Here is a 25,705-nt window from a genome sequence, read left to right as displayed (position 1 = left end):
TCTTGTACATATAATCACATTGGGAGGAGGGTTGCCATTACACTTTTCTGCCCCATCTAATTAATTGTGAACTTAATTGTGGACAGTAAAAATAGCCAAAGATGCAACTTAAGCAGCCTGACTGGGAGACGCTAAGCTGCTGTTTGCTCCTTTCTGTTCAGGAGCAAAATTCTGGGCAGTTAAAGGGAAACCACAGAAAAGCCATATTGTGCTCCAAAATGACGAATGTACAATGGTAAATAACTGGTGGGAGGTGGAGAAAAAGCAATGGCATAAAAAAGGAAGCAGAACAAAATTACACACGAAAGGGAAAATTGCTGCAGAGGCTTTCGGCAAATTGTGTTGCTTCACAGAAACTGCCTTATATTGGCTGAGGCTTTGGTAGGGAGCAGATTACTGCTAAAAACTCAGCTATAGTGACGAATGCAGGCCGTCATGTGTCTTTGTTCTTAAAATGTACTTGTGTGGCAGCTCAATTATAGAGACTGTGACAGCTTTGTCTCATTCCTATACATTTTTACAGCTGTTATTTTCTATTCAGTAACAGAATAGTAAACCAGCCGTAAACAGAATACCATATAACTTATGACTGCATTGAAAGTAATAGCAGCACTTTTGGAGTCCACAAAGAGGTTCATAGCCAAAGGCACCATTCCTGTTCTTCAAATGTGACCAATCATTTGTACTTTTTGGTAACCAATGGTAACTATAAATCTAATGTTGCTGTGGTGTTTGGATGAATTCACAGTCAGGATTATCCTCCCAGCAGCAGGGTTCCAGGGCACAGGGCAGAACTTTCATATGCACCTTTCACGCTGTTTTCACCTTCCATGTACGGAAGGTTCCCAGCAGGATTGCAACCACCATTGCCCAGCCACAAAATCCTGTTGGTGTTGTGCATTGCAGCTTGTATTACCTGCTTGAAATTACACATATCTGGCATTGAGATTTTTTTGCCCAGGACATGTTTCCATTTATGGACAGAGCAACCTCTTGTTGTATTAGATCCCTTGCTAGGCAGTGTATGAGTGACAGTAATTGGTTATAGACCATCCCACTCATGTATTTCATTGGAGTGGGGAACAGAGAGGAAGGAGTGGAAATCTAAAGGACAAATATCAACCTTCATAGGCATTACCATGACATAAAAATTGATTTGACCTGCAGGCTTTTCCATCCATCACTTCACAGTGATGCATGGAATTCATACACAGCTGAACATTTATGAAGTAAAGTCAGAGTAACTGCATTTTCATTTGGATTCTATTTAAATAACTTTTTGATCTTAAATATTTTAATTTAGAGATGAGTTCAAATGTGTGTAGGCATTTAAAAAGATCTGAGAATTGCACAGATGCACAGGCAGGGGATAAGTCTTGGAAAGACTATTACAAAAATAAAGACAATGCAGCTCACATTTGCACTCATCTCTCAATCAAAATAAAATTGAAGATCAACAAGTGAGAGCAAATCATTTTTACTGATATCAGAACTTAGGAAAACAAGAAATGAGAAAAGGCCATTCTGCTTATCCAGCCCATTCCTTCCACATACGTTGTACAATTTACTCTATCGTAGGCTTCATTCATCCCTTTAAATCTCCTCAGGAAAGGTTCTGCAACTTTCTCACTGCTCAAAGATAAATAAAGAAAAAATCTGAAAAAATGGTCTAATTTTATGTCCTAAATTATACATCCTAGCCGCCTTGGTATAACATTTGCCTGATCTTATGATCTCAAGAACTACACATATGAGGCTGAATTTTAATCACGCACCACGTTCCTCGGGGGTGCGCTTTCAACTTGGGGCGGCCTTCCGACACAATAGATTTATTTCCCTCCCCCGCACCCCCCAAGAACCATTCTTGACAGTCCTGAACTTTAAACCCCAAGCTTTGCACTCTTTGCCCTTCGACTCCTTCCCACCATTCCCACAGCCAATGAAAATTGTTTACTCGCTCCTCCACCCCTCCCGCCCTGAAAGTTCTATTCCTCCTCCCTCCCCACCAGGTTCTCGCCTTGGACTCTGTATGTGTTCGAAGTCGGTAAAATTGGCGTGGGACGTCCTCCGCCTGCAGGTAAGTTTATTAGTATCTAATTTAGGTTCATTTGAATATTTAGATGAAGGGCCTGCTGCCAGGCGGTGGGGGGGAGCCACACCAAGGTCCCTCCACCGCCGGTAATATGCGGTGGACCCTTCTCGACATCACGGGTTGAGGCGGGCCTCTCCCTGCAACATTTTACCTGCCCCCGCATCACGACATGCGGCGTCAAGGGGATGTTAAAATTCAGCCCATGGTAAACTAACTCGACAAGTTGCAAAACTAATTACTCAAAAAGAGTAAAAAGATTCAGTGCAGCAACTGAGCAAATATGCACCAGAGATACTAGTTGACAATAGCTCTTGAAAATAATGAGCATAGATTGGTATCAGTCGCCAAACAAACATACGTTAGTACATAATTAACACTATTCTGCACTTTTACTTTTCAGAATTTATGGACGCTGGCTTTCTTTATTGCTGTGGGATTTCATAGACACATATGAAACTACAGAATTTGTCCAGCACTGTCCTTCATTTTGATGAATAGTGGAATCTGTTTCTGATTCTGAAACCTTTCCATCTCACAGGAGGCCGAACTGTGCAGCTGCCTCGGGCTAAGCAATCAGATGGAGGAAAATATGTCTGCATAGCCATGAATCAAGCAGGAGAAGCTAAAAAGCAGATTTACCTCACTGTTTATGGTTTGTATATATATCATTACAGTCAGAATTAGATGCATGGGGACCAAAGAGATGAAAGACAACACAGCAATAATTTATAGAGTTTTCATAAGAAACATGTGATAACTGCAGGAAAGAGTATAGCCTATATGAAGTAACAGTTGAGGGTAAAAAAGAAATAAGCAAGGGTATATATCATCTTGGTTAAGGAGAGTTAAGCTTTGTGTTTGGGATTATTGTTTCAATGAAACTCGGCAGATTTAAGAGTAGTTTCTTTTTACAAGAAGTTATTTGGTATTTAAATTTTTTGACCTCATTCAATTAAAAACTTGCAGAAAATTAGTTTTGAAAGTTTTTGTATAAGCTAAAGAAATTTCAAATAGCAAAGATACTTGTGGCAGTGTTGTCACTGGGCTTACTTAGCATATTATTATCAGTAGACCTTGAGTATTGTGTGCATTGGAGATGCCTTGAAGGGAGCACAAAAAAGGAAACTTAAGTTTATAATTGGAATTGGGCACCTAAGCTATGAAGAAAGGAAAATCACTCTAGCAGAAATATTTACATTAGAAAAAGGTAGTGTTTCCATTTAGAAGTGACTTTATTGAAATATTTAAGGTCTTCAAGGAAATAGGAAAACTGGATCCAAAAATGATCAATAGTTATATAATCTGTAGGACAGGGATACATGAATTTAAATTTAGACAAGAAAAGATGAATACACAATTAAAATGTAACTTCTGTACAAAGAAGGTAGTAATTATGTGGAACAGTCTACCCAGGGAGGAAGTAGAATATGTTGATGAATTTTAAGAGGGTGATGGATGCACTTTTAGAATACAGAGTTATTGAGGGGTATGAGAAATAAATTGGGATAAGAAGTCTCTTAGGACCAGCCACTTGGATTGGGGATAGTCATTCCTGGTTCTGTATAGTCCTATGCTCTTAAGGAAACTGGGCCATATGGCGTGGTGGGGGAAATGCAAAGTTAGTTTAAGTGACTTGTGATTTGTTACTGGTAATGGCTTTTTGGACATTCTTTGATAGTCTTAGGAATTGGGAGGTTTTCTTAATATTAGCCACGAGTTTCTTTTCACCTCCCTAAGATATTACTCTTGCCTGGGAAAGGTTAAGTTGTGTGTCTAATGAATGGGATGAGCATGGATAGGCTTTGATAGTCTTTTATTACCTGTCTTTTTATTCAGATGCTTGTGGCATCCAGCTAACATGGTGGCAGACATCATTATAAGAACAGAAATAGGTTGGGACTTGGTACAACATGCTCCCACCCAATTTTTCACCCACCCACCCAAGTTACACCAGGGAACTTGAGAACAAAATCTGCTTATGCATTGTCTGATTATTCCTAAAGTGGTGTACACTGGCTGTAAACTATTTCTGGAGCTCTGATATCTACTACACAAGGATAAGCACCAAATGAAAAACTGCATTCCAATCTTTTGAATTAAAACACATTTTGAAACTATTTCCTCTGTTAGGGGAATCCAGAACAAGGGAGCATAACCTTAATATTGCAGCTAGGCCATTTTGGAGTGAAATCAGGAAGCACTGGAAATCTGGAACTCTCTTGCCCAAAAGGCTGCGGATGCTGAGTCAGTTGAAATTTTCAAGACTGAGATCAATATATATTTGTTAGGTAAGATGTCAACGGATATGGAGAAAAAACAGGTAAATGGAGTTGAGGTTCAGATCAGCAATGACATAACTGATTAACAGAACAGGCTCAGGGGCTGAATGGCCAACTGCTGTTGCAATGTTCCCACCATTTATGAATAACGGACATTAATCTAGGAACATTGGTTGAGTTGGAACAATATTAGGTGGGGCTGATGGAAGTCTCACTCCGACAGAACAGCATCTTGATGAGGAAAGTGAGCTATTAATTGCTTGAGTTTAACACCTGTATCAAAAAAAGCTTTATTTTTTTATGTCGGAAAGGGACTGCATTACAAGCCAGCCTTAGTTTAGTGTTCAATTTCAGATGCTTTCAATTCAATTTAAGTTTCTGTAATTGACCCTTGGAATTCATAGAACAGGTTGGATTATTGCCTCACAAACTAACAAATAACGTAATGCTATACCCATTTGCATCATTGGTTCAGCTGTACTAGGATAATGTGTCCAGTTTTGGGGATAATACCTTAGGAAACATGACAAGGTTATGGACATGTTGCGGATGAAATACACTAAAATAATCCCAGAAATGAGAGGCTTTAGTTATGAAAAAAAACTAGAGAAATAGGGGTTTGTTTCATTGGAACAAAGACTAAGAAGAGGTCTGCTAGAGATGTTTTGAGATGCTGTGCTGAGGTAAATTGGATATGACTATTTTCATTGGTCAGTAACTTGAGGACATATATTTAAGATCATCAATGAAAGAATAAGTATAGGAAAGTTTTTTTTAAACAAAGTTGTTGGGACATAGAATGCAGTGTTAGAAACAGTAGTGAACTAAGAGGGTAGCTCTTTTCACAAACTGTTGATAATCTGCATGCGACTGGCTCAAGTCCAAATCTCCTCAGGAGGCCAGTTCCAATTCTAATGGTTCTAACATAGCATCAAGAACCCTGTTTCTTCCTATGATCTTGTAGATTAACAAGCTGTGTAATAATACACTTGGAGAAAGATATTTAACCATTTTTGGATTGATTCAGTCTTTATAATTTTTGAAATATTTATACTTCCAGTCTCTAATATTGTTCTGCTTCTGTGTAATTATAACTCTTGTAAAAAGTTGATAGTTTTAGCCTGAACGATAATCTCACACCCTAATGTTTTTTGCATTGCAATCTCCAATGCAAAATATCTCCATAAATTGGGAACTGTTATTTCTGTGACATAATGTTCCCATTCACAACTTGCCTAGAGTTTGTGGGAGAAGAGGATCTGTTTATTGAAATTGTTTTTGCTGAGTACACAAATAAAAGTGATTATCTTGCCAACAGATTTGAGTTTGTCAATTAAACTCACAATTTCAAACTCAGTTATGAATTTATCTTCTTATCTATCTATTAGATTCAATTTTTGAAAATCTTGCCTCCCTTAACCTTCCTAACCTCCTACTTACAGGCTTTAAACCCCAACCTTATCATCATATAATCATCAATCTTGATTTACCTAATCTTTTCTACCAATCTTTTCAACCTTGTATCCTGCACCAATGGCCTAAAATCCTCAATAAAAATAATTATTGAACCAGCTGTTTCTCTGCATTGAAGTTTGGTTAATGGGTTTTGAATCAGTAACCAACAATCTCATATTTAATAACCAGTTTAAAATTTCCAGTCATCTGCAATAGTTATGAAGACAAAGCCTAAATGACAAATGTCAATCGCAAATAAAATCGATTAATTTGGTTAGCAGATAGTTTCCATAATTTATCAATCATGTAAGAAAAAGTACATTTTTGCCCTCAAATTTTAATCATCTAGTTTGAGAAATTTGATAAATACTGATGTTCCCTAATTTTGATGAATAAATACATGCTTTTATACGAAATTAGTTGATTCATTGTGACTTCATATAAAGAGTGGGAACTTGGATGAGTTCAGATTTATATTTTTCTGCCCAATAGGTGGAGAAAAAGAGAGAATTTTTAAACCATTAAAATAGGTCATTGAGGCATTGGGCTATCAGCAGCTTTTAAATCAGATTTTGATTTCCACACTTTAGGGCCCACACAAACATTGTAATGACAAATATCCAAGAAGCCAGGTTTGGATAGCAGAAAGTGCACCTTATGGTTTTAATATCTGCCTGTAATACAATATAGACCATCTGGCTGTGGAAGCCAGGGTAATGAAGTGAAGTTAGAGCTGCTCTTTTTACAAACTGTTGACAATCTGCATGCGACTGGCTCAAGTCCAACTCTCATCAGGAAGCCAATTCCAATTTAGATAAACACATACAGATTGTTGACTCATGATTTAGCTGAAAGTGTATATTCTAAATAAGAAAAGCTGAAAATATGCTGGAGGTAATTCTACAGTCTGTACCCCAGTTAGAAATGACACACAAAAACCACATTTGGGGACATTTGGCATGTATACCTCATGATTTTTAATTTTCATGTTTGTACCTCCACTATGAACATGAAATATGGTCAGTTTAGAAAGTTAGTACCATGAAGAATGTCTTAATAACTAACATAATTCTCCCAATTGAGTAAAGGAAAGAACCACATTAATATTTCTGCAGATTGCTTTGTGTTTTAAATAGCCCTTTTCCCCACCAGTGGAAAAATACACCCTATAATATTAGCATATGCCATCCAACCTATCAGCATTTTCATATAATTGTACCCGTGAGTTATCTTCAAGATGTACAATCATCATGTTTAATAAGAATGCAACAACCCCCAGCATTTGGCCTTTGCAAAACCATGTATTGCCTCTAAATATAAATGATTTTTTATGCTCTGGGAATGAAAAACTTTTAGTATTATAATCAACAATTTCCATGTCTGACTGTCCAGCCAGTATGCCCCCTTCGTCTCCCCTCCACCCCAATCCCGACTGTACCAGCAAGTGGGCTTAGGGAGGGCAGTTGATATTTTTTGAAACTCCTGCTTCATTATTTTGTATTTTAGTCCCAATCAGTAAATCAAAATTCTTTACTAACTCATTCTTTCCCATTACATTAAAACTGAAATGCCTTACCTTCCTTTATCTACTTCTACTGTCTTGCTCTCTGATGAGATAAATTCCAACTATTTTCTCGTATCCCTCAACTATGCAATGCCCAGAAGTGCCTCTTTCAATCTCACTTCTTTCTGCACCTGCTGCAAGTTACTCAGAACTGTACGCTGTTAATTCCAACTGCCCTGCTTTTGGTCTTCAATTTGCAATAACTCCTCTTCAGCCGTCAGATTGCTCAACCAGTCCCTCACCCCCATCTTTGATGTCCTTGTCCCCAGCAAACCCTTTCCAATTTCCAATTCATCGGTTAGTCCCCTTGCATCATCTTCCTTCCAAGTGCAAAAAGAGCAAACATAATGCGCCTGTTGCACAACTAACTGTTGCAATTAAATGCAGTGCCATCACCTGGTTTAAGAACAGATGGCCCGTCATGGAATCCAACAACATTCATACCCTGGCCAATGGCCTCCGCCAAATCTGGCTTTACCATATTAAATTCTACCATGCCTTGCTCCCCTCTACCAAAACTGACCACTACGCTAGTATTATCTTTGAGATCAAAGATAACCCCAGATTCCTTTTTTATATCATTAACCACCTCTTCAACCACTCTCCTTTTCCCTATCCACCTTTTCCTCTAACAACAAGTGTGAGGAGCTCATGGATTTCTTCACCAAGATAAAGATCATCCAATTCAGCTGCCTCTGCTGCTTTTCATCTTCCTTTGCTCACCAAGCTAAACCTTTCCCAATTCCTTTCCATTCCTAGCCCTGAATTTCTGTTAGTTTCTATCTTTTCTTCCATCTCCTCTCCTTAGTCCATCTACATGAGAAGTAGGACAGAGACATGTGATTTTAGAAGGTGGAAATAGGTGGGCTTTGTGAAGGAGAGAATTCAGGGTTAGAGAGGATACGCATTTTTTGTAATCTTCAATCATGACAAATCCAATGTTCTCCTGGCCAGTGTCCCATCCTCCACCCTCTGTAAACTTCAGCTCATCCAAATCTCTGCTTTCTGCATCCTATCCCAAATCAAGTTCTGCTCACTCATAGCTTATCTTTGTTAACCTACATTGGTTCCTAGTGCCTCAAGTTTAAAATTCTCATCCTCAAATTCTGTCATGACCTCATTCCTCCCTATTTCTGCAATCCCAACCAACGCCACAACCACTACTGTCCAATTCTATATTCCTCTGAATCTAGCCTCTTGTGCATTGCTCCTCCATTTGCCCCACCATTCATAGCTATGTTATCAGCACCTAGGCACCACATTTTGGAATTCCTTCCTTAAACCTTTCTGCATTTCTATCCCCCGTTCTTCCTTTGAAAATCTCCTTAAACACAATCTCTCCTCATCTTTCCTTCTTTGGCAAAGGCTGGAATTCCCCCCCACCCCCCCACCCCCCACCACAGGAGCGGGCTGGTGGCAGAGGGTGTGGGGGTGTCATAAAATTGAGTGGGAGGTCAGGGATGCCAATTAACTGCCACATAAAGGCATCCTCACACCTGGCGGCCTCCTTGCGGGCTGGGGGGCCCTCTTGATCGGGCATCCCATGCCTCTTGGAGAGGTCGCCCCCCCCAAAGCCCCAACCGCCCCCACGGAAATATAGACCTCCCAAACAAACCCCCAACCGATTCCCCATTGCCTTGCCAGGCCCGGCCGTTTGTTCCCGGTGAGGCCCCAAATCTTACCTCTCTTCCAGGGCCGGCATCCACGATCCTGCAGTTGGCCTGGTGCAATCCCAACAGTGACCACCACTCCTGGTGGCGCTGCTGGGATTGAGAGTTGCTGGCCTGCTGATTGGCTGGAACCTCTTGGAAGCAGGACTTTCTGTCTCAGATTGGTGGATTTCCTGCCCAAGACCAATTAAGGGCCTGGGGAGCGTAAAATCCTGGCGTGGCTCCCTAGGCGAGGCAGAGGTGGGTTCACCCCCGACTTTTTGGCTGGTGGGCGGGGCCTCCCATCCTACATAAAATTCTGGCCTAAGTGTCTGTCTTTCCATAATCCTCTTTGGGACTATTTTATGGTAATAGTTCCAATGAAGTTGCTGCTGTGTTTCCTTCCAACCTACAGGCTTTTAAAACCAAAGCTTGTCATCTTCAAATTACCACTTCTCGGTTTATCTTTACTTTTCCAAAATATGTGGCGTTCTCCACTATGGTTCTTCATAGAAAAGTAAAGTATAATTGCTATTACCACAGCGCACTTGGAAGTCTGCTTAAAATGGCTTGCCTCCAACATGTGTGAAAGGTCACTTTAAAAATATGCTTTAAACAGTGATATGATTGAGAGCCAATCTGGAAGTCCTTACCTTATATTTTCTTTTACATTTTGAGTTGGGGTACAATGTGGTTAATGTCACATTTACAGTTTTCAAAACTTAACTTTTTATACAGTACCACCAACTATTAAGGACCGTGCAGGGGATTCCCCTCGCACAATCAGTGTCCGCACTGGGAATACAGCCATGTTGGAGTGTGAATCAAATGCAGTACCACCACCTGTCATCACCTGGTTTAAGAACGGGCGGCCAGTCACGGAATCCAGCAACATTCGTACGCTGGCCAATGGGCAGATGTTGGAGATCAGAGGTGCAGAGGTAAGGTTTTTCAAAGCAGAGGGTGCAAAGTGATAGCAGAGCACACTTATGGGTCTTGCAGTCTAAACCTGTGACACAACAATATTATAGTCATCATATTACAGACACAAGGGGCACAAAATTCGGATAAGCAGCACCCATTATTTTGTTGCTATGGGTGCTCTTTTGCCTCCAAAATGGCATCCGTGGTGCATGTGCACATGTTTGATGCTGGCTGTGTCAAATGCCATTTTGCTAATGGCGTCAGCGCACGCGCAGGGAGCATCCACAAAAGTAAGTAGATTGTGACGTCGATCAGTGCATAACCCTATTCCCACTAGCACTATTTAAAGGGATTATCAACTGCTTTCATGCTATGCTGATCGATTTCTGGCTGTTGTGCCATTGCAAAAGTGTTTGGTGGTTTCCAGAGTTGCTTAAGGGTGTTGATGTGGACATGGTGAGGTATGGCAAGCGCTGAGGGACTTTATCCTGACTTCAAGTATCCTGCACAAAGCACTTGATTCTAGACATGAGTGTTGTAGTTTGCCTCCCTCTAAGCCCACAGCATGACAGGGAGAATGAGCAGAGGCTACACAGAGCAGGACATGTGCTGGAGGAGGAGGAGAAGGGCCCTCAGCAGGCGGCCATAGCCAGCAAGAGTGTTCAAAGAGCAATTCTCTTACCTGAACCTCAGCAAGGGACAGTTTGTCAGATATCCCTTAGAAGTCTCACTGAAATCTGCCACCTGCTGCAGTCATTACTGCAGCCTCAGAGTAGGGCGAGGACAGCATTGCCTGTGGCTGTGATGGTGACCATAGCCATGAACTTTTATGTATCTGGCCAATTCCAGGCTGGAGCAGGTGATACTTGCAACATCTCCTCAGTCGCTGTCTGATGTTGCATAAGGAAGATCATTGAGACTGTCTATTCCAAGAGAGCTGAATACAATTTATTCTCTCTTGCCAGAGACAAGCTGGCAGAACAAGCATTCAGCTTCACTGGATTATAGGTTTTCCCATTGTGCAGGGTGCCATTGGCTGCACACATCGCTTTCTGGGCACTGCATGTTGTTACGACCTCAGTAGAGACTGCTAACTTTAAAATGAGATATGGAGTTGAATTTCATTGGGACAAAGTGGACAGGCATGGAGGTGTGGGGGGACATAAAATCAGAATGGACATGTCGGACAGGAAGTCTGACGCCGTGACCTCCCATCCCGTTTTTGTGCATGGCAGCAATCATGGCAGGCAGAAGTTAGAGGTCGACATGGCGGGCAGGTAATTAAGATTCTTTAGAGGCAATTGAAAGTGATTTTATTCAGCGGCTGCAATTTTATTAACAGTGCACGGGTCTCATGGGGCTTCAGAATCTCACCTCCTTCAGGGATGCGACATAGAGGCAGCAGAGCATGGTTGGCTGCAAGGGGAGGCTCTCGGAAGGGCAGCCATCAAAGGCCAGGAAAGGCCCCGAAGGGATGGCTGACCTTAGGGCGTCAAACGTGAGGGGAAGGTGTGCTGCGCTGCAGGGGAGCCAATACAAGGATGGCAAAAAGCAAGTGACACCTGGTCAAAGATCACAAGTGCGGGCATCAAGAGGGGGACACTGGCAGAGATGGACTGCCGTTCAGGGAGAGGCCTCATTCACCCAGGATTCGGGACCCCGTTGAAGACGAGGTGCTCCTAAACAGGAGGGAGGGCTAGGCACCTGCAGTGGCAACGCAACGACCTATGAACCAACAGGAGGGTCCTTAGTTGCTTGCAGAAGGGCAAAGAGAAGAGAGAGGGAGCTGCCCCAGGCAGTAGGAGGTACCCACCACAGAGAGTGTACAGGTTGAGGCTCAACTACTTGCAGATGTCTGAGAGCCAGTGCCAATGAGGGAGGCCATGACAGAGCTGTGTGCCATGATGCAGAATGAGCTGTGCCCCAGGGGACTTGATGGGAATGCAATGCCAGTGACCCTGAAGGTTACCGTGGCGCTGAACTTCTATGCCACCAGATCATTTCAGGGAATCACAGGGGACATGTTTGGGATCTCACAGTCAGCAGCCCATTGGTGTATCAAGGAGGTCAGCAGTGCCCTGTTCAGGAGGGCCGGAGACTATGTGTGCTTTAGGACGGGTCCCATCTCTCAAGCTGAGAAGGCTTTTAGTTTGAGGGCCATCACAGGTGCAGAGTTTCATCGACTGCACACTTGTGGCCATCAAGACTCTGGAACACCAGCCAGCCGCCTTCATCAACAGGAAGGAATTCCACTTCCTCAATGTATAACTGGTCTGTTACTACCGTAAATGGATCATGCAGGTTGGTACACACTTCCCGGGAGGTTGCCACGATGCCTACATTTTGAGGCACTCCCAGGTGCCTGAACTTTTCCAGCCTCCCTCCAACCTTCACCCACTGAGGGCATGGCTGCTGATGCCTGTGAAGAATCCACACACGGATGCGGAGGAGAGTTACAATGCCTCCCACAGGACAATGCGAGTAAATATTGAGCAGGCCATTGATGTGCTGAAGATGAGATTCAGGTGCCTGGATCAGTGGAGCCCTCCAGTATCCCCTGGCGAGGGTCTCGCATACTGTTGTGGTTTGCTGTGCGCTGCACAACCTTGCCCTGCAGAGGGGGGAGCCGATGAGCAACAAGGAAAGTGATGAGCGAGATGCCTCCTCAGGTGCTGATGATGTGGGACAGGAATATGTGCACACTTAGCCAGATGAAGGGCCCCAGGGGCAACACGAGATTGGACATGAGAGACATGCACCATGCCCTTATATATTACCGTTTCATTTGATCTTTTATGGCCCTTTGTTATGACTGAGGCGGGAAGAGTGCACTGTCTTTCTCGAGTTCCACTTCTCCACAGGTCACAACACATATTTAAACGTTCAACTAGTTACCGATATGGCCAATTATATACTCTTTTTATTTCAGAATAAAATCCACCAACCAGGTTTCTTTTATAATAAATTGATAATTTTATTGTTTATTAAACAAGCTGTGTTCAGTAAAGATGCAAAGCATTAACAGAGATTGAAATATAAAAGTTCTCTTCTAACTTAGCTGAAGACATGTGATTTCCAGTAAGTGTGTTTTTAAACAAAGTCCTTCCAGTGACCTTTTTTTAAAAAAAACAAGGTCCAGCATCTATGGAATTACTTCAGTCCTCCAAAGGAAACCATTTCCACAATTTTAAAAATTCAAAATAAATTTTCAAAACAAAATTACCTCTTCCAATAAATCCCTTCCTTGATGCAACCATCTTTCAGCCTTCCTTCCTTAACGATGCAATGCCTTATTGAACACAGAGCAGATCTAGTAAGGCTCCAGAGTTGACCCCTACAGCATCTTTGATCGATGCCAGCCTCTTCATAGAGTCTGGGATACAGCGAAGGGCCAAGCCCATGATGCAGAAGAAAGGAAGGGAGCCTATGTCTACCAGCAAACATTTATTTACATGTATATAAAAGAAAAATACCACAGATGCTGGAAATCTGAAATAAAAACAAGAAATGCTGGAAATACTCAGCAGGTCTGGCAGCATCTGTGGAGAGAGAAGCAGAGTTAACATTTCAGGTCAGTGACCCTTCTTCAGAACTAGCAAATATTAGAAATGTAAAAGGTTATAAGCAAGTAAAGCGGGTGTGGGGCAAGAGATAACAAAGGAGAAGATGTAAATAGGACAAGGTCACAGAACAGCTGACCAGAAAGTCGTGGAGCAAAGGCAAACAATATGTTAATCGTGTGTTGAAAGACAAAGCATTAGTACAGATAGGGTGTTAATGGACTGAAAATTGAACAGAAAATTCCTTTTCTTTACTTCCAATCTAAGAGTCTTTGCTTCAAGATTGACTCTCTCTTGACTGATTGTGTTTGCTGGAATTTGCAGAAAAGTTTTGTCTGAGAGACTGCTGATTTTTAAATATTCAAGTAGACCTATTGCTGTGCTCATCATTGAAAGAACTGTGTGACACCTTCTGCAGCCAAATGCCTATCTACTAAAAGAATGTTTCATCAAATCCACATGGAGACTTCGTGTGGCATTTGATTTTTTTTTTACAGTAGGACACCTCACCCATCAGGAACTGTCATGCAGACCCCTACCCACCCCCTCCCCCGCCACTTGCCAAGGCTGAGGCACATTAATTTTGTCATATGAATATTGATTTGAAAACTATTGCTGAAGTGAAGAAAGGACATGTTTAAAAAAAATCACCAGGCCCCTGGCTGGAAATACATTTGCATATTAAAAGACAGTGCTTGTGGAGACAAAGGGGTTACTTCCCTTATCCAATTTAACCCACAATGGACTTTGAACACCAGACATCGAAGGTAAGGGAGCTCAAATTTTAGGATGACTGCTGGGAAGGCCGAATCCACAAACAGATGTGGTCAGACCAGCTGCTCACGTGACTAGCCTGCTTGGCAACCTGGTTTTTCTGAATTGTATAAATAGGTTTGAACTAAGACTGTCTGTTTGCTCCTGGACTGAAAAGATCTGGCTGGCTCGCCACAGCCTCTCCTGTCTGCTCCCATCTTTTTCTCACAGAACTCCAAATCCACTGAAGACACATGAACCCCAAGAGAACAAAGTCTCCTACAGTGAACAAGATTTAAGAAAAATACTGGGCTACCTACAATCAAGGACTCTACAGTGAGCTCGAAGATCTGTAACAAAAACCCTCTTCAGAGATTGCCTCAAACTTTTCCACTTTATTTCTTCTGCTCTGTTCTGTCTCTATCTGCATGTGTGTCTCGCAAATGCATGCTAGAGTGGGCATGTCGTGTATCCGTAGGCATTAACCGAATTAGAGTTTAAGTTTAATAAATTTCAAACTTTATTTTTCAAACCTAAGAAAGCTTGTTTGTGCTGGTTTCTTTGCCTTATCATTGGAAAGCAGTGAACAAGGATTCACCAAAGGGGAACTAAAACACTGTGCATTTAAAATTAAACGCTGTTACGGTAAGACTGAATGAAGGCTGCGAGGGAACCCTAGACCCATTTCTCACCTGGTTGTAACAGAAATTTGGGGGCCACCGTCCTGCATTTTACTGACAGACAAATGCGAGAAATAGGAAATGGGAAGCCAAATTGTTCCCAATCAAAAAAGAGCAAGATTTCAATCCAGGTTTTCTTGTGGCTGTGTGTGCTTGAATACTAATATGTCTGCAACTGAAGCAAGTAGCTCCCCAAGCCAGGGTGAAGTAACTTGGGATAAGGTAAGATCACTATCTATGGAGGAGCTGAGGAAAATGGCTGAGCAGTGTGGAATCACTGTCCGTGCCAAGGCTAGAAAGTCTGAACTCCACGACTTGTGGCTAACCATTTTCCCTTGAATCTGAAGAAACAGGGTTAGAAGCAGACTCCGACAGGGTATTGTTCGCAAAGATACAATTGGAACAGAGGAAACTTGAATTTGAGGAAAGGGAAAAAGAGAGAGTGAGAGACAGGAGAAGGAGACAGAAAGAGCCTTCCAGACGGAACATGAAGGAAAAGAAAGACAGAGAAGGAACAGGAGAGAGAGGAGAGGGAAAGAGAGACAGAAGAGAGAAAGAGAAAGAATATTCTGGAAGGAATGCGAAGAGAGAGAGATGAAGCAGCTTGAGTTAACTAGGGGGCGACAGAGTAACCCCAGTGAAAGCATGGCCAATATGGAGGAGCGTAATTCAGGACTGGGTACAAAATTGCTAAAACTAGCTCAGCTAATCACAAAATTCAATGAGGAAGATGTAAAATAATTTTTGTGTCCTTTGAGAAACTGGCAAGGCAGCTAAAATAGCCAGCTGAGACCTGGCATCTTTTACTACAAAGCAAGCTAACCGGAAAAGCCCATGAGGTTTATTCCCTGTTGCCAGATGAGAGTTCATCAAATTATGAAGTAACAAAAAATGCTATCCTGGGGGCATATGAATTAGTACCTGAAGCCTATCGCCAAAAGTTTAGAACCCTCAAGAAGCAAGCTAATCAAACTTATCTGGAGTTTGAAAGAAGTAAGCAGCTGGCTTTTGACCAGTGGCTGAGGGCTCTTAAAGTACAGCTCAGCCATGAAAATCTCAGAGAAGTAATTCTGTTAGAGGAATTTAAACACTCTTTCCCACTCTCTATAAAGACCAATGTAGAGCAGCAGCGGGTCCAGAGAGCCCGGCAAGCGGCCGTTCCGGCTGATGAGTTCGCTTTAATTTATAAGTCGGTTTCCCAGGAGAAAACCTTTCCTAGGCACCCCCACATCTGAAAAGGACAAAGGGTGTGAAGGTGATAGGAGCCCAAGCAGTCCTGGGAGAGAATGTAAAGCAGGAGACACAGGGGGCCCTCGTCTAGCTAAAAAGGAAGGTGCTGTGCGCAAGAGTGGGTCCCGTAGACCTGTGAGCTTCTATTGTAATAAAGCAGGGCATTTAAAAGCTGACTGCGGGAAACTAAAGGAAAAACCTGTAGGGTTAATAAAGGCACACCCGCTCAGTGAAGAAATGAACCTGATGGAAAGCACAGCAGAACAAGCTGTGGCTTTAACTGCAGTAAGAGTGAGACCTAGGAAGCTTATGATTGCAAGTGCAGGAAAAGTTAACAGGATTCCTGAAGGCTATCAAAGTTTTGTGTCTGAAGGGAAAGTAACCTCATACCCCTCAAGTGGGGCAAGCAAGCCCATAGTAATTCTCAGGGACACAGGGGCCATAGTTCCCTTTTACTGGGTAAAGGCCTGACCTTTTCCCCAGAGAGCACAGTGAACACCAAATGGCAGTGAATGGTATTGGAGGGCAGCATACATCGGGTGCACCTGGAGTGTGACCTAGTTTCGGGACCAGTGACCGTAGGGATTGTCCCTAGTTTGCCTGTGGGCGGGGTTGACCTGCTGCTAGGTAATGATCTGGTGGGAGTGAACGTGGTAGCCACCGCAGTAGTGAAAGAAAGACCGCAGGAGGTCGGAGAGACAGGGCAATGGCAGGAGGCGGTCCCCTGCAGTTTCCCTGAATGTGTAATGAATCAGGCCATGATCAAACCAGCTCCCCCAGAGGAGATTGAATTGGCACTGCAGGCAGATGACCATGAGGTCTGTCTATCTGAGACTTTCTTTGGGAAGTTTCCAGGTATTAAAAATTGCATTTTAGAGTCTCTGGCTCCCTGTTTACAATCTGAGAGTCTGGGAGAGCAAAACCCATTGTCCTTTAGAGGTTACAACTTGCACCTTGCTTTCAAAAAAGTCTTTGATCTGGTTTCCTAGTTCTCGTGGTAACCAGAACCCCTGGCTTGTCTCTGCACAGATTTTGTATGAGGTCACATGCTTCCTCCAAATGTCCATTTTACACTGCATTAATGATGACAGTTTTTAAAATATACCCATGCTACAAAGTCCAGGGTTCATAACAATGTCAACTCTGAAATGTACTGCAACTGGAAGGGGTTGCACTCCCTCAATGTCCAGCTTGTGTGGGACCATATGCAGGATATCATGCAGGTCAATGCCAGGTACCCTGGCAGCACTCATGATGCTTTTCATTCTGCGCAGTCTGCGGTGCCACCTGCATTTGATCTACTACGACAAACCAGAGGGTGACTACTGGGCGACAAGGATAACCTTTGATGACATGGCTAATGATTCTGGGGTGCAACCCACACACACATGGACAGCATTTATATAAAGAAAACCATGCTGTCACACAAAATGTGACCAAACAGAACTTTGGGATGCTAAAGCAACCCTTCCATTGCCGGGACTGCTCTGAAGGAGCCCTGTGGTACTTGGCAGTATGCTTGTCAAGATTTAGCATGGTGTGCTGCATGCTGCACAACCTCGCCATCATGAAGGCACAACCCTTGCTACCAGCTGTATGGTGACCATCTCAGGTGGACCAGGAGGACAGAAGGAGTCAACCAATATATCCCCTTTCTGGCTGTGCTGTCTGTGATTGACTCATCCAACTGCAACCCCAGTGAATGGCTGCTGACTTTCAATGCTGGAGACTGCAGATGACCTTGCAGGATGACCTTGAGCAGCTCTGGCCCTAAAAGGTCCAACTTTGGACAGCACCACCTCAGCATGGGCAGCAGTCTGGGCTGACAGGCAATAGGAAGGGAAATGGCAGAGTTGCGGTGGTGGGAGGATGAGTGCTCTCACACTGAAAGAGGACAGCAGGTTTAAGCAGCACAGAGTCACTGCCGCTCCCCTGGGGTGGCGCATCAGCAATCCTCGCAATGTGTTGGAGCACAAATTTCTGGACCGCTGTGACACCCTGAAAGCCTCTTTGAGCACTGGTATCTGCAGCCATGATAGCAGCAGTCTGAGCATGCATGGCAGCGGGCTGATCATGAATGACTTCATTCTGAGCTTCCACTGCAGCACTCTGACATTGCCTGGCTTTGGCCTGTGCTTCAATGGAAACTATGACTTCAGCCATCAGATGCTGCATCATGGTTGGTTCTGCAAGTATTCTCACGGGAGTTGGCCACCACTTCCATGCTGGAGAGGATGGGCTCCAATCTCTACACAAAGCCCTGTACCAAATTGGTGCCACACAGGCTTTCTGGTAGACCAAGCATTTCTGTGTGCATGTCTATCAGCCTTCTTGTCTATGCTACTCCATTGTAGTCCTCATCTGAGTCCTCTGCAGCAAAAGTCATTTGTGACTTCACCCTCAGACAAACTGCTATCGGTGTTACCTTGTCCTCAGCCCTAGCTGCAACATGTTTGTGCCCAGTGTCTCACCACGTGCAGATTCACCCTCTAAGCTATCCTCTAAAGTATGCGCACTGTCAGTATCTGAGATATTGGCTGCGAGTGTGAGAGCAAGTTTCTTCATCATCACTGTCTTCCTGCTCTTCCAGCTCTTCTCTTCCAGCATTGCCTGGCCAGGTTGGCTATCTGAAAAGAGAAAGGCACAAGAGTAAGGTTGTGGTTAGCGGATGAGCGCAAAGCAAGAGATGCATGGTGACACCATCTGTAGCTTGTAAATCAGAAGAGATTGTGGGATGAAGGGGAGGTGGGATGTGAGAAAGAGGATTAGGCATGAGCGTATTGTCATCTTTGCTGGTTTCAGCCCCGCCACTGGCCACGGGATGCTCTAATAATGGTAAGCACCATTTTCTCCATGGGGTAAGGACATGCAGCTATATTTTAGGTAGTGCAGGCTAGCTTTAAGTGGCTCTAGCCTCACACAAATTTGGGCCCCCTTTTGAGGAGTACAGCCACTCAGCAATGCATTTATCAGTGGGCTACATGCTACTATCATTTGAATTAGTGGGCAGCATGAAGTTTGCGTGCTGCCTGCATCGCAATGAACAGGCGCGGGGTAATCGGGCATTGTGATCCTCGTGCCCGTTTTCGGGTCTTATCCAATTTTTCCCCCCATGGGCTGCCCTGCAGCTTTGACCCATGTCCATTGCATTCAGTATCCCCCTACCAGTCTTGTCCCCAACCCATGCCAGTTTTACAGTGTTGTGTTGCCACTTTTTTTTTACTGTCTCACTCCTGCACAGTATCAGCCTGCTGAGTTTTATTCTACTACATTGATGCTATTATAGTAAAAACAGAGCATTTTTATCACTGAATGACTTCCAGTCTAGACGCAAAATGAGACTGTCTGGCCAGCACTGTTGGGAAAGGGAGAAGAAGCATCAAAATGCACAGAACATGATTTTCTAGGATACAGAAGTCAAATTGGCACTGGGAAATGGGGAATTTCACATTTCAGGCACACTGTGTCAGCACCAGGCATTCCCAGGTCAGCCTTAGTGTAGTTCCCTCTGTTCCACCCCTCCAATGTGCTTCAATCTCTACTTCAGAAGACCACCCCCTCCTGCACCACCAGGTGGTTTGTTTAACATTTCTTGCACCTGCCTGTCTATCAATTAATGCTGACCTAGGGGCAGGGAAGCTCTACCCATAAGAAACTGGATTGAGACTGTTGAAACACATTTCAGATATGACCCCTACAGCAGCAGACAGTCTCATTTTGTGTCTAGACTGGAAGACAGTCACAGTGATTAAAAATGCCTGGTTTTGCAATAATGACATCAATATAGTAGAATTAAACTCAGCAGGCTGATACTATCCCATCAGTCTAGGCTGGAGTTGAATCCAGTGATTGAATTACAGTACTTTAAATGAAATAATCCACAGTATTTCCACTCATGGGAAAAAATTTCAGATACCTTTGAGTTGCAAATCTTTTCTTCATTTATAGCTTGGATCATGCATGATTATGATTCTCTCTATGAATTTACTGATGCTCCCGACAATTGTCACTTGTACATGTATAAAGTTTGTTGTATGATTGCTTTAAGAGTGATGTCCCTTTAAGAACTCCTTATGCTAATGAGCTAAGTATTAGGATGTAGTCATGTGACTAGCAGCCATAGTCTCTTTGCACAGTAACACCCTGGATAAGGGTTCTGTATATAGTTTTCTCTGTATTGTATATACTAGTTCAGCTGTTAATAAACCTTCTGGAGATCTTCAAGGCACTGGAATCCATATACCTCATTGTGTTGTTTAAGATAACACAAAGAAACTCATGATATGGCGGCAGCAGTGGTGAAAAGACAAGATATAAGATTGAAGACCACGGGTAAAACAGCTGTGAAAGCGACCCTTCCTACAACCAAAAGAGAGAAAGTTCAAAAGAAATAGTGGCCCAAACAGTAGAAAGAAGAAAAAACTTACCTCCAGCTGTGGGAGACAGAGCACTGAATGACAGGCTGCAAATACATTCCTGTGATCGAATGGGCCATTGTGCCGACGGTCAAGGTTTAAAAAAAAGCTTTAAAGTGCTTAAAAAATTGATTTTTTAAAATGCTTCACGGGAGAGAGAACAAATGGGGAAAACCTAATTTCTCTCTCGGGTGGATCGAGGTCGGCGCCATTGCAGGAGGAAACCTTGAACACAGCAGAGTCTCTATTCACGCAGCCAAAGCTGAAACCAAAATCATTAAACTAGTCAATCGCGAAGAAGATAAATAAACTCGAGCAAAAAAAAGGGGAAAACCCTTGAACTGCCTATCGAACAGCTATGTAAACATACAAGCAAAGTGCTCAAAGAGAAAAAAACAGAGAACACTGTCAAGCACCTGTTACACTCTGTCAAAGCAACTAGCCTGAAGAAAGGAATTTCTTAAAGGGGGAACAGCACAGAGTTAATAAAACAAATTTTAAGCCACAAATAGAAAAGTCATAATAAGTACATTGCTGAAGGCACACACAGCACTGAACAAAGTTAAATATAGAGTAGAAAGCAAAAGAACAGCAGAAGAATGGCAAGCAAATTTCCCAGCATGAACTGGAAGGCCATTAATATCCTATCTGAGTTCAAGCTTCTTAAACAAAGAATGCAATTATGCTTCATAGATCAAGCGGTTACAGAACCAGAGAAGCAGGCTGTGAAAATACAGATAGCAGTTGGAAATGAGGGGTTATACAGAATCAATACCTCTGGCTTATCTGAAGAGGACCAGAAAGATCCTGAAAAGATATGGAAAGTGCTAGAAGATCAGCTTCGGGTAAGAGTGAATTTTAGAATTCATCGCCTGGAATTGATGTCCTACAGGCAACAGCCACAGGAATTAACAGATTAGTTCATCAGTAGATGCAGTAGTAAGGACAACAAATGGGATTTTTCAAAAACTGAGCTGTCAGAGTAAATAATGGAGCTGGTGATTGTCTCAACACCTATTGAAGCATTTCAAAAAGACCTCTTGGGGAAAAAGAAAGGCCACAGCATTGATGTGCTGCTGGAAGATGGCAGGAAATACAAAGCCATTGTAGCTGGACAACAGTATCTGCAAGCATTAGGTGTAGCCGACAGTGTCGACACGGTGAACAGGTCATAAAAGGCAAGCAAGCTGTGCAGTAAGTATGGTTTGTCCCACTTACTGCGACGTTGTCCTGCATTTCAAGATCTGTGCAGGGTGTGCCGTGCAAAAGGACATTGGGCCCAGCTATACAAGAAATCTGGCTCCAAAGACGGAACCAGAAGTCACAATGGGACACAAACAAATAAGACAGGTTCAGCAGCATGGCAATAGCAGCATGGAGAGCACCAGAGACCTGCGTAAATGCAAGCTGATACGCGAAGTCCACAGCGAAATAGACCTGAGACATGACTCAGAGTGGAGTGATTCTCAGCCAGTAGACGAGCAGGTGTTTCACATTGTGTACCTGACACATTGTGTTGATGAAGTCAAACAACTGGAGGCTGTTGCTACTACTAATATCATGTGCCCAAAGAAAGTTGGCAAACACACATTCAGGACTAAGACTGACACGGGAGCTAGTGCAAATATCCTACCAGTCCAAATCCTGCAGGATATGTACCAGGGTAGTTGGAAATTAATGATACAACCGACAACTGCAAAGTTAACTGCATGCAATGGGGTCAACCATCCCTTCCAGTTGCACACTAACAATAAGTGCAGCTATGGCAAGTCAGCATGGAAACCACAAATATTTTACCTGGTAAACACGAGCAGACCAGCAATGGCAGGACTACCAGCGTGTAAGGGCCTCAACATCATGACTATCCACAAGATCACTAAGGTACCCATTATAGCAGAAGAGATGAAGGGTACCCGCATTGAGTCAGTCCAGGACATACAATAAATGTACTTGGACAGGTTTGACGCCATGGGAGATTTCAAAGGAGATACCGTACTGCACCTCAGAGAGGATGCACTCCATGCGTCCAGACCACTGATGTCTGATATTGAGTCATAGTTCTTCCAGGATCACAGTGGTTCTGGTTTGGAGAGTTTCAGGCCCTTCTCAGAGATGCCACACCAAGAGAATGAAGATCCAAATTCAAATGGTGAAAGTTCTTTGTCTTTGGGCAGGTTTCTTTGTGCTTCAGTGACTCAGAAGAAGAGATTGATGTTGTAACCATTGAGAAGCAGAAGCTGGTAGTGGGGAGCATTGCCAAGGGAAATCTCCAAGAACCAGAACCCACTCGCAGACTCTGGCCAGCATCAAACAGTGCAGTCTGGGAATCCAGCAACAGCACAACTATATCACGCCCTCACCTCTGCTCTCTAGAGAACCGTGAGCACCAAAGTGAGCCAAAACAGACAGGTACCTCCATGTGGCCAAGTATTCCTCCCCCAACAAGTCCTCGACCTTGAGCACCAGGCCTTCAGATGCAGAGGATGAGGGAAGGCAAAGGACACACAATGTCCTGGAGAGGCAGAGGAGGAATGAGTTGAAGCATTGTCTGTTGGCTCTTTGAGATGAGGTGCCGGAGCTTTCCAAGAATGGCAAGGCCGCAAAAGTGATCATCCTGAGAAAAGTAGCAGAGTATCTTCGCAGGCTGAAGGCAAAGCAACAGAAACTGAATGCAGAGAAGGAGAAACGTCAGAAAAACAGCAACAGCTTAGATGCAAATTCTCTGAGATGCAGGAGACACTGCTCAAAAAACAAGGGAGAATGAAGATGGTGCATGACCGACATGCACTGACAGAACAACAGGACAACAACCAACACATTGACAACATGTCTGCAAACCAAAAACAGCCAAGGGTGAAATTCACATCCTCAGAAGGTTCTATCATAACAAGATCTGGAAGAGTTGTCAAACCACCACAATGATATATGGACTCTTAACACTTGTAAATTTCAGAACCCCTATCTTTATACTTGTAAATTTTATAATCTCTATCCATGAAGAGCTAAATTTGATATCCAATTTTATGTGTTTTTATTTGTAGCGTATGAGATGTAGCTATTGAAAGAGCGGGGATGTTGTACCATAGCTTTAAGAGTGATGTCCCTTTAAGAACTCCATATGCTAATGAGCTCAGTACAGAATGTAGTCATGTGACAAGAAGCCATTGTCTCTCCGCACAGCAACACCCTGGATAAAGGTTCTTTATATAGTTTGCTCTGTATTGTACATACAAGTTTAGCTGTTAATAAACCTTCTAGAGATCTTCAAGGTCCTGGAATCCATATCCCTCATTGCTTAAAATAACACAAAGAAACTTATAGCAATGTTCAAAAAGGAGTGCAGGACAGCATGCCAAGAGCAGAACCAGGCATACCAGCAAAATGAGGGTGCCAACCTGGTGAAGCTACAACACAGGACTACGTATATGCTAAACAGCGGAAGCGGCATGTGATAGACCAAACTAAGCAATCCCACAACCAACAGATCAGATCTCAGCTCTGCAGTCCTGCCACATCCAGTCATGAATGGTGGTGGACAATTAAATAGCTAATCAGATGAGGAGGCTCCACAAACATCCCAATCCTCGATGATGGGAGAGCCCAGCAAGTCAGTGCAAAAGACAAGGCTGAATCATTTGCAACCATCTTTAGACAGATGTGCCAAGTAGATGATCCATGTCGGCCTCCTCCTCAGGTCCCCAGTATCACAGATGCCAGTCTGCAGCTAATTCGATTCACTCTATGTGATATCAAGAAAGGCTGAAGACATTGCATACAGCAAAGGCTATGGGCCCTGACAACATCTCGGCAATAGTACTGAAGAATTGTACTCCAGCACTAGCCATGCCCCTAGCCAAGCTGTTCCGATACAGCTACAACACTCACATCTACCCAACGATGTGGAAAATTGCCCAAGTATGTCCTGTCCACAAAAAGCAGGACAAATCCAATCCGGCCAATTACAGTCCGATCAATCTACTTTCAATCATCAGCAAACTGATGGAATTGTCAACAATTCTATCAATACTCACTTACTCAGCAATAACCTGCTCACTGATGCTCAGTTTGGATTCCGCCAGGGCCATTCGGCTCCAGAGCTCATTACAGCCTTGGTCCAAACATGGACAAAAGAGCAGAATTCAAGAGGTGAGGTGAAAGTGACTGCCTTTGACATCAAGGCAGAATTTGGCCAAATGTGACATCAATGAACCCTAGCAAAATCGAAGTCAATGGGAATCGGGGGGAAACTCTCCACTAATTGGGTTCATACTAGCACAAAGGAAGATGGTTGTGGTTGTTGGAGGCCAAAAATCTAAGCAGGAATTCCTCAGGGTAGTGACCTAGGCCCAATCATCTTCAGCTGCTTCATCAATGATCTTTCCTCCATCATATGGTCAGAGGTGGTGATGTTCGCTGATGATTGCACAATGTTCAGCACCATTCGCAACTTCTCAGATACTGAAGCAGTCCGTGTCCATCTGCAGCAGACCTGGACAACATTCAAGCTTAGGCTGATAAGTGGCAAGTAACATTCATGCCACGCAAGTGCCAGGCAATGACGATCTCCAAGAAGAGAGAATTTAACCATCTCCCCTTGACATTCAATGGTATTACCATTGCTGAATCCCCCACCATCAACATCCTGGGAGTTACCATTGACCTGAAACCTAACTGGAACAGCCACATAAATACTATGGCTACAAGAGCAGGTCAGAGGCTGGGAATTCTGTGGTGAGTAACTCACCTACTGACTCCACAAAGCCTGTCCACCATCTATAAGGCACAAGTCAGAAGTGTGATGGAATACTCTCCACATGGCTGTATGAGTGCAGCTCCAACAACACTCAAGAAGCTAGACACCATCCAGGACAAAGTAGCCCGCTTGATTGGCACCCCATCCACCAGCTTCAACATTCACTCCCTCAATCGTCAATGCAAAGTGGCATCAGTGTATACCATCTACAAGATGCACTGCAGCAACTCACCAAGGCTCCTTAGACAGCACCTTTCAAACCCACGATATCTACCACCTAGAAGGACAAGGGCAGCAGATACATGGTGTTATGACCAGGTGAGAAAAGTGTCTAGGAGTCCCTCTCAGCCT

At 43.4% G+C, this 25,705-nt stretch overlaps 1 protein-coding gene across 2 annotated transcripts in view; it reads left to right on the top strand.

Annotated features, from left to right (window-relative positions):
- hmcn1 (hemicentin 1) overlaps positions 1-25,705 on the top strand; it is a 740,737-nt gene that overhangs the window by 545,606 nt on the left and 169,426 nt on the right. For both annotated transcript variants that reach the window (XM_068037415.1, XM_068037414.1), the window contains exons 59-60: positions 2,631-2,744; positions 9,778-9,980. In XM_068037415.1, coding sequence (XP_067893516.1) covers positions 2,631-2,744; positions 9,778-9,980 — 317 coding nt within the window. The remainder of the gene's footprint in view (positions 1-2,630; positions 2,745-9,777; positions 9,981-25,705) is intronic.

Source organism: Heterodontus francisci, chromosome 8 (genome assembly GCF_036365525.1).
Source record: "Heterodontus francisci isolate sHetFra1 chromosome 8, sHetFra1.hap1, whole genome shotgun sequence".
In the NCBI taxonomy this organism is placed as follows: domain Eukaryota; kingdom Metazoa; phylum Chordata; class Chondrichthyes; order Heterodontiformes; family Heterodontidae; genus Heterodontus; species Heterodontus francisci.
This window is presented reverse-complemented; position numbering and strand designations above follow the sequence as displayed.